The sequence below is a fragment of the Suncus etruscus genome, chromosome 1 (assembly GCF_024139225.1).
Source record: "Suncus etruscus isolate mSunEtr1 chromosome 1, mSunEtr1.pri.cur, whole genome shotgun sequence".
Classification (NCBI taxonomy): domain Eukaryota; kingdom Metazoa; phylum Chordata; class Mammalia; order Eulipotyphla; family Soricidae; genus Suncus; species Suncus etruscus.
This window is the reverse complement of record NC_064848.1, coordinates 187,554,150-187,563,730: the sequence shown is the minus strand read 5'-3', so window position 1 is coordinate 187,563,730 and position 9,581 is coordinate 187,554,150. Positions and strand designations below refer to the sequence as shown.

At 48.1% G+C, this 9,581-nt stretch overlaps 1 protein-coding gene across 1 annotated transcript in view; it reads right to left on the bottom strand.

The window, feature by feature from the left end:
* The window catches only part of WIPF2 (WAS/WASL interacting protein family member 2), a 47,231-nt gene continuing 37,650 nt past the window's right edge, over window positions 1-9,581 (bottom strand). The window contains exons 6-8 of the mRNA XM_049779959.1: window positions 4,732-4,941; window positions 2,355-2,456; window positions 1-428 (exon numbers count right to left, since the gene is read on the bottom strand). Of these exons, the coding sequence (XP_049635916.1) occupies window positions 388-428; window positions 2,355-2,456; window positions 4,732-4,941 (353 nt within the window). The 3' untranslated portion in view covers window positions 1-387. The remainder of the gene's footprint in view (window positions 429-2,354; window positions 2,457-4,731; window positions 4,942-9,581) is intronic.

Genomic DNA, 9,581 nt, shown 5'->3' with positions numbered 1-9,581 from the left:
CAAGCTTCCCTGTGGTGACAGGAGGTGGTGGCAGAGGTACCGATCTCCATCCTGCTCCCACGATGAGTTAGTTCATCTCAACAAGGCACCTTTCCTCCAAGAGAGGAAAGCAGGAGGCAGGGAAGCACATCCGAGTCTGGCCAGCAGTACTTGCTAGAGGAGTAATGGAGGCAGGGTCTGAGGGCCCCACTCTCCACCTGGAGTCTGATCCCCAAATCCAGAGACAAGATGCATAGATGGAAGTGAGCCAGGAGGATGCTTGGAGTCTAGAGGTGGGTGCACTGGCGAAACACGCTGGGAGCGCTCATGCAGGACTGAGGGAATGGCAGGGACCGTCTGAGAGGAGAGGCTCCATTCTTTTCCTGAGGGACAGGACCACATCAGGCCTCACCTGAGAATGGGCGGCAGCGGTGGGGCTCCACGGGCAGCTGAAAGACATCCAAATAACACTAGAGACACAAGACCCAGTGGGCCCAACAAGCCCCCTCTCCTGAAGTTTCAGATTTTGCTGTTGTTCTGCTCAAGAACATGAAGATGAGGAGAAGGAAGTTTTTACCTAAGAAAAACAGTAATTCCAGATGCTATGCAACTATGGGAAAATTTCTGGTTGTGGGGGAATGGGAATGGCTAAGGATAGGAAAGGTTTACTTGGGAGTACTCAGGAGCTATTCCTGGTGGTGATCAGGGGGCCATATGCAGGGAATTAGATCACCTCAACTATCTCTTCAGTCCCCCCTCCTATTTTTTTGTTTTGTTTTTTCTTTCAGTTTAACTTTTTTTTAAATAAATTATCTTTATTTAAACACCATGATTACAAATATGATTGTAGTTTTATGATTACAGTCATGTAAAGAACACCCCCCTTCACCAGTGCAAGATTCACATCACCAATTTCCCAGATCTCCCTCCTCCCCACCCCACCCACACCTGTACACAAGACAGGCTTTCTATTTCCCTAATTCATTCACATTATTATGATAGTTTTCAGTGTAGTTATTTCTCTAACTGCACTCATAACTCTATATGGTGAGCTTCATGTCATGAGCTGCACCTACATGGGAAGATGGGGGGAAATAAGGGTTGGGACTGAGGCAGTAAAAGATTAGAAATGAGCTTTGTACGGCAGTATCAAGGTCACAATACGGGATGGATATTATGCATATATAAACTATATGCCTACAATACTAACAAGATGAGACTAAGGAGAAAAAATTTCCAGTAACTGTCCCATCAAAAACCAGTGCTAGAATGGTCCGCCCTCCTTCCAAAGCGCATTCCCAGTAGTGTAGAGAAAGGTAGAAGGGAAGCCTGATGACCCCTATAGAGTCCACCTGGACTGGCGCCCAGGGAAGGCCTGGATTCTAGGGGAGAAAGAGGGGGTCTGCCAAGCCTCCCAGTACTCCCCAAGCTAGGAAGAAGGCCTCTGGCATGGGGACTCCCAAACCCCATACCTAGCAAGAGCTGGCCTCCAGAATCAAAGGGGAAACCGGAAGCCAGATATCTGCCCGCCCTCCTCCCCATACACCTCCCCCCTGGACTACGGAGGGAGGGGGGGAAGCCTAAGGACCCCTAAGAGTCCACCTGAACCCACTTCTGGCCATCTGAGCTGGCACCCAGGGAAAGCCTAGAGTCAGGGGAAAAAGACAAGGATGGCTGGGGGCCTGCCAAGCCTCCCAGCACTCCCCAAGCTAGGAAGAAGGCCTCTGGCATGGGGCCTCCCCAAACCCCATACCTGGCAAGAGCTGGTCTCCAGAATCAAAGAGGAAACCGGAAGCCAGATATCTGCCTGCCCTCCTCCCCATGCACCTCCCCCCTGGAGTACGGAGGGAGGGGCATTCAGGAGTTACTCCTCACAGGTTTGTAAAACCATATGGAATACCAGGGATCGAACACGGAATCGAACCAAGGTTGGCTACATGCAAGGCAAATACCCTACCTACTGGGGCCGGTGTGGTGGTGCTAGAGGTAAGGTGTCTGCCTTGCCAGCGCTAGCCTAGGACGGACCATGGTTCGATCCCCTGGTGTCCCATATGGTCCCCCAAGCCAGGAGCGACTTCTTAGCGCATAGCCAGGAGTAACCCCTGAGCATCACCATGTGTGGCCCAAAAACCAAAATAAATAAATAAATAAATAAAATACCCTACCTACTGTGTTATCACTCTGTTCCTCCAAAACTTTTGTATGCAGTGGTCATGCCTGACTATGCTCGTGGATCATTACTGGCTCTGTACTTAGGGACCCTAATGTGGTGTTAGGGATCAAACCAAGGTTGGCTGCATGCAAGGCAAGCACCCAACTATCGTACTGTCTCTGTGGACCCAAGATCCCCAAATTTTTATTACTACTCTTCTCACCTCTGTTTGTTTTGCTGGGATATATTCTCTGAAAGTGTTTATATTCTTCAGGAGCAGGAAAGTCCTCTACTGGATGAAAAGAGTATTTTGATTCAAAATCATCTGTGAAAGAAAGAGAGTATTAAATGTATATTCCATTCGGGGATTGGGGAAATGCCCTTCCCACTGTGTTACTGCATTGACCCTTGTTCTATTTTTTGTTTTTGAACACACCACAGTAGGGCTCAGGACTTTACTCCTGGCTCTGCATTCAGGGATCACTCCTCAAGGTCTGGGGGACCATATGGTGCCAAGGAGGAAACTTGTTCATCTGTGTTCAAAGCAGGTACCTTACTTGCAGTAATCTCTCCAGTCCCTGTATTTGGTGGTAATGTAGGGTTCTGGGGCACTACATGGCTTGTTCAGGGTTTTTCCTGACTCTGCCTGAGAATCTGTCCTAGAGGGGCTTGGCGATCAAACCCAGGTATCAACTGCAAGCAAAGCAAGCATCTTCCTCGATTTATTTCTCTCTGGGCCCTGTTCCCATATTTAGATGTCCCAAGGACAAGCCTTGCCCCCTAAACCACAGTTCCTAAAGACAGCAATGTCACTCCATGTGCCTACACTCACAAAGGATGCAGTCAGAGGCCTAGATTTAGATATAGGATTTTAAGCAGATTCTTGCGAATTTTCCACCCTAAAGCAGTCATGTACCAGAAAAGGAGTCTCGTTCTTGCGTGTGAGCAGAAATATAGATGTTTCTTGGTAACACAGTCATCTTATAGATTATCACCAGGGAAACCAACCAAACCTACTTCCAAGCTGGCAGGAACTCAAATAAAATGAGAATATTTGTCTTCAGCCAGTAAGGGAATCTAATCATGTCACCTTCAATTTGCTCTGCAAAAGAGAGCTCAGAGTCGCCTGAGAGGCCCCAATCCCACTTTTTTTTTTTTTGGGGGGGGGGTCACACCCAGCAGTACTCAGGAGATACTCCTGGCTCTACGCTCAGAAATTGCCCCTGGCAGGCTTGGGGGACCATATGGGATGCCGGGATTCAAACCATCGTCCTTCTGGATGTAAGGCAAACACCTTATCTCCATGCTATCTCTCTGGCCCCCCACTCCCACTTTCTGCAATCTCTCCATGTAAAGGTCAATTTTTTTCTTTTTCTTTTTTTTTTCCTAGGGTGGAATTATTTGGGCCACACCTGGTGACGCTCAGGGATCACTCTTGGACAGTGGTGGGGAACCATTGGGGATTTAACCAGGGACAGCTGTATGCAAGGCAAATACCTTAATTAACCCTGTGCTAACTCTCTGAAGGTCCTGAAGGTTCAAATGTTCTATAGATATGGTTCCATTACATTCCAAAGGACATCTTCAAAGCAAAGCCTTAGTCTTCTGCCATTTAGAATGACTGGAGCAGGACAAGACAGAACCAATACAGAACCTTGAATCTAGTTTTAAGCTAAAACGAACTACACAGATCATGCCCAGGGTCCTCAACACAGGCCTAACAACAACCTGAACAACTTTTGTTTCGGTCTCTATTGCTAAATCATAACCACTCATGTGGGGCCTAAGCCTCAATTACAACTTGGGAAAGTTAAAGTTGATAGTCTCTGGACAATCAATCGGTCTCTTGATTGCACAGAGAATGAAACTAAGGCCCAAAGATGGAAAGTGACTTGCTCAAAGTAATGAATGGAGCTGGTTAGACTAGATAAATGTGAACATAGTACTTTTTTTTTTTTTTTTGTGGTTTTTGGGTCACACCCGGCAGTGCTCAGGAGTTATTCCTGGCTCCAGGCTCAGAAATTGCTCCTGGCAGGCACGGGGGACCATATGGGGCGCCGGGATTCGAACCGATGACCTCCTGCATGAAAGGCAAATGCCTTACCTCCATGCTATCTCTCCGGCCCCGTGAACATAGTACTTTGATTCATCTTTACAAATTCAGAAAAGAGCCTCTTCTCCTCTTCCTCCCTCCCTCCCTCCCTCCCTCCCTCCCTCCCTCCCTTCCTTCCTTCCTTCCTTCCTCCCTCCCTCCCTCCCTCCCTCCCCTCTCCCTCCTCCCTCCTCCCTCCCTCAAAGGCTCGGGGGACCATATGGGATGCTGGGATTCGAACCACCATCTGTCCTGGGTTTGCATACAAGGCGAATGCCACCCTACCACTGTGCTACTGCAAGAGTGGTTTCTGAGGGAGAACAACGCAGGCTGATCGTACTTTAATCTCTTCCCAAACCACAGTGCAGAGAGAACTTCCCAAAGGACAGGGCTGTCTGGGGCCAGGGACTGAGAGCTCTGAGGTCCTGCCATGAGGACAGGCCACTAAGAGCCTCTCCCACTCGCTGCTGGCATTGCAGGTCCAAGAGCAAACCAGTCAGCTACTCACCCAAGAAGGACCGGACAGTGGTAATAGAATCTCTGTGGCCATTCCGTATGGGTGGCGGGGGAGGAGGTGGCGGTCCAGCTGGTGTCCTTGAAGGCGGAGGTGGGGGCTTTCCACGGCTCAGAGGTTCTGACCCATGCATTCGGTATGGTGGCGGTGGAGGGGGTGCATCCCGGGCCCCATTTCGGATCATGGGTGGTGGAGGTGGAGGAGCTGCAATGAAAACCCAAGGCAGTTAGCTTCTGATGTGAATTGAAAATGAAAATACACTGGTGGTATAGTAAATATCTTTTTTTTTTTTTTTTTTTTTTTTTAGTTTTTGGGTTACACTGGCAATAATCAGGGATTACTCCTGGTTCTATACTTGAAATTACTTCCAGGGGAGTTGGGGAATCATATAGGATATTGAGTATAGAACCTGGTTAAGTCACATGTCTCCTACCACCTCACTCCACTGAGATTGGCACACATCACAAAGAAGGAAAACAAACAGTGCTGGCGGGGATGTGGAGAGAAAGGAACTCTTTTTCACTGCTGGTGGGAATGCCATCTAGTCCACCCTTTATGGAAATCGATATGGAGATTCCTCCAGAAACTGGAAATTGAGCTCCATATGATCCAGCTATACCACCCCTAGGAATATACCTGAGGAACACAAAAATACAAAAATCCCTTCCTCGCACCTATATTCATTGCAGCACTATTTACAATAGCTAGACTCTGGAAACAACCAAGATGCCCTTCAACAGATGAGTGGAAAAAAACTGTGGTACATATACACAATGTAATATTACACAGCCGTCAGGAGAGATGAAGTCATGAAATTTTCCTATACATGGATGTACATGGAATCTATTATGTTGAGTGAAATAAGTCAGAGGGAGAGAGAAAGACGCAGAATAGTTTCACTCATCTATGGCTTTTAAGAAAAATGAAAGACATTTTTAGCAGTATCTCAGAGACAAGAGAGATGAGGGCTGGTTGGTGCAGCTCATGATATGAAGCTCACTACATACAGTGATGAGTGCAGTAGAAAACCTGTCTCGGGCCCGGAGAGATAGCACAGCGGCTTTTGCCTTGCAAGCAGTCTATCCAGGACCAAAGGTGGTTAGTTCGAATCCCGGTGTCCCATATGGTCTCCCGTGCCAGCCAGGAGCTATTTCTTAGCAGACAGCCAGGAGTAACCCCTGAGCACTGCCGGGTGTGGCCCAAAAACAAAAAACAAAACAAAAAAAAAAAAAAAAAATTCTCTAAGCTCATGTCCATTTGGGGCCGGGCGGTGGCGCTAAAGGTAAGGTGCCTGCCTTGCCTGCGCTAACCTTGGACGGACCGCGGTTCGATCCCCCGGTGTCCCATATGGTCCCCCAAGCCAGGAGCAACTTCTGAGCACATAGCCAGGAGTAACCCCTGAGCGTTACTGGGTGTGGCCCAAAAACCAAAAAAAAAAAAAAAAAAAAAAAAAAAAGAAAACCTGTCTCGAGTACAGGTGTGGGTGGGGTGGGGAGGAAGGAGATGAGGGAAGTAGAAAACCTGTCTCGGGGCCGGGAAGGTGGCGCTGGAGATAAGGTGTCTGCCTTGTAAGCGCTACCAAGGAACGGACCGCGGTTCGATCCCCCGGCGTCCCATATGGTCCCCCCAAGCCAGGGGCGATTTCTGAGCACATAGCCAGGAGTAACCCCTGAGCGTCAAACGGGTGTGGCCCAAAAACCAAAAAAAAAAAAAAAAAAAAAAGAAAACCTGTCTCGAGTACAGGTGTGGGTGGGTGGGGAGGAGGGAGATCTGGGAAATTGGTGGTGGGAATCTTGCACTGGTGAAGGGGGGTGTTCTTTACATGACTTTAAACATAGAACTGCAATCATGTTTGTAATCACGGTGTTTAAATAAAGATAATTTAAAAAAGTCAAATGTTTCCTTCCTTTCTCTTCTCTCCTTTCCTCCCTCCCTCCTTCCCCCCTTTTTCTTTCTCTTTCTCTTCCCTCCCTCCCTTCTTCCCTTCCTCCCTTCCTTCCTCCCTTCCTTCCTTCCTTCCTTCCTTCCTCCCTCCCTCCCTCCCTTCTTTCCTCCCTTCCTCCCTTCCTCCCTTCCTCCCTCCCTTCCTCCCTTCCTTCCTTCCTCCCTTCCTCCCTTCCTCCCTCCCTTCCTCCCTTCCTTCCTCCCTTCCTTCCTTCCTTCCTTCCTTCCTTCCTTCCTTCCTTCCTTCCTTCCTTCCTTCCTTCCTTCCTTCCTTCCTTCCTTCCTTCCTTCCTTCCTTCCTCCCTCCCTCCCTCCCTCTGCACTCAGAAATAGTTCCTGATAGGATCATATGGGATGCCAAAATGCTGGGAATCCGGGTCGAATCCAGGTCCATCCCAGTCAGCCTCGTGCAAGGCAAATACCTTACTGCTGTGTTCTTTCTCCAGCCCTATGGTTTCTTGTTCACCCTCCCTATTCTCATTCCCTTTAGCTGCCTTTTCTTTTCTTTTCTTTTTTTTTTTTTTTTTGGGGGGGGGGTTGGGCCACACCCGTTTGATGCTCAGGGGTTACTCCTGGCTAAGCGCTCAGAAATTGCCCCTGGCTTGGGGGGGACCATATGTGATGCCGGGGGATCGAACCAAGGTCCTTCCTTGGCTAGCGCTTGCAAGGCAGACACCTTACCTCTAGCGCCACCTCTCCGGCCCCAAGCTGCCTTTTCAATCTCTCAGATTCACAATTCAAAATAAATTTATAGCATTTTCCATTTCCCATGACAAGGGTAGAAATCCCTACCTATTCTTTTGCTTGATCATTTTGCAGGCTTTCAGCTCTACAATTCTAATTTAGGGCTTTCTCCTATTTAGTTTGTTTCATGGCAAAAATCCTCCCAAATATTCTCTGTATTTCTAATCTCTTACCGGGCAATTCAATCTGCATACAATCAACTCACTAATCCCTACTTGCTCTGTTTTTTTCCTTTAAGGGCTTTGCACTTCCTACATCGAACTTTCAGATCTCTAGTTTCCAGTCTCACTGGGCCTCACTGATTATCCTCCTTTCTTACACAGTAACCTACTACCTCATCCAGTGATCTCACCAGCTCTTCTTCCTTCATTTCAGACTAGGCACCCCCCTGGTGCCCTGCTACTGTCACTTCTCTATTTCTCTAGCATTCCACTGCATTGTGTTAGTCACTCTTTACTCCATTCCCCAGCATACAGTAGAGCTAAAGATGTCAGAGCAGTGTGCATTCTCTTGAGATGTCAAGCTCAGACAAAAGTAGAATGCATGCAAGCACATACATTCAGAAATAAACTGAAGGGCATATGCTTTGTTATGCTTTGCTCTTGGGACATCTCCAATACCCTCCTTTCACTACTGAAGTAAAATCTATCTAATCCATCAAATTCAATGCAAGTTCCATCTTTTAGATCCTAATTTTGGGCCAGAATAAATCAATCATTTTTCAAATATGTTAGGTTCATCTGTATAAGTCACTAACCTCCACTAACAGCCTTTTATTTTTGTGGGGGTGGAAGTAGAGGGCTGGGCACACCTGGTATTGCTCAGGGCTTACTCCTGGCCCTACATCTAGGTATCACTCCTTGTGGGCTTGGGAGACCATTTATTGGGCTGGGAATTGAATCCGGTCAGCCACCTGTAAGGTAAATGCCCTATCTGCTGTACTCTATGTCTGCACCTACATTTTTTTTTTTTTTTTTTTTTGGTTTTTGGGTCACACCCAGCAGTGCTCAGGGGTTACTCCTGGCTGTCTGCTCAGAAATAGCTCCTGGCAGGCACGGGGGACCATATGGGACACCGGGATTCAAACCAACCACCTTTGGTCCTGGATCGGCTGCTTGCAAGGCAAACAACACTGTGCTATCTCTCCAAGCCCCTGTACCTACATTTTAAAAATAATTATTTAGGGGCCGGCACAATAGCGCAGCAGTGGGGCATTTGCCTTGCACGAGGCAGATCCAGGACATTCTTGGTTCGATCCCTGGCATCCTATATGGTCCCCCTAGCCAGGAGCGATTTCTGAGTGCATAGCCGGGAGTAACCCCTGAGCATCACCGAGTGTGGCCCAAAAAAACAACAGAAAAACTATTTAATTTGGGGGCACAGCTGGTAGTACTCAGTGATTACTCCTGCTCTTTGCTCAAGGATCACTCCTGATGGGCTCAGAGGACCATATGAGGGCCAGGGGTCAAACCATGGTCAGCAACATGCAAGGCACACGCCCTACCCACTGTACTATCACTCTTGCTAGCAGACTCTACTTTGGGATCAAAACTCAAATTTATCCTTAAAGGAAAAATATCTGCCACAGGGACTGGAGTGGTGGCACTAGAGGTAAGGCGTCTCCCTACAAGCACTAGCCTAGGACAAACCGAGGTTTGATCCCCCAGCATCCCATATGGTCCCCCAAGCCAGGATCGATTTCTGAGCACATAGCCAGGAGTAATCCCTGAGCGTCAAATGGTTGTAGCCCCGCAAGAAGAATAAAATGTTTAAGGTAGTATCAGGTAGGATACTTGCACTGCAAACAGCTGACCCAAGTTCAATCCCCAGCATACCAGATGGTCCCGAGCCTGCCATGATTAATTCCCAAGAGCAAAGCCACAAGTAATATCTGAGCACTGCCAGGGGTGGCCCAAAACAAACAAATAAAAACAATGTAGAAGTTAATTATCAAAAGCAAGTCTCAGGGGCCGGAGCAGTAGCACGAGCCGTAAGGTATCTGCCTTGCGCACGCTACAGAACACGGTTGGAACCCCCGGATCCCAATATGGGTCCCCCAAGTCAGGAGCGATTTCTGAGCACATAGCCAGGGGGAACCCCTGAGCATCTCCGGGTGTGGCCCAAAAACAACAACAACAACAACAAAACAAGTCTCA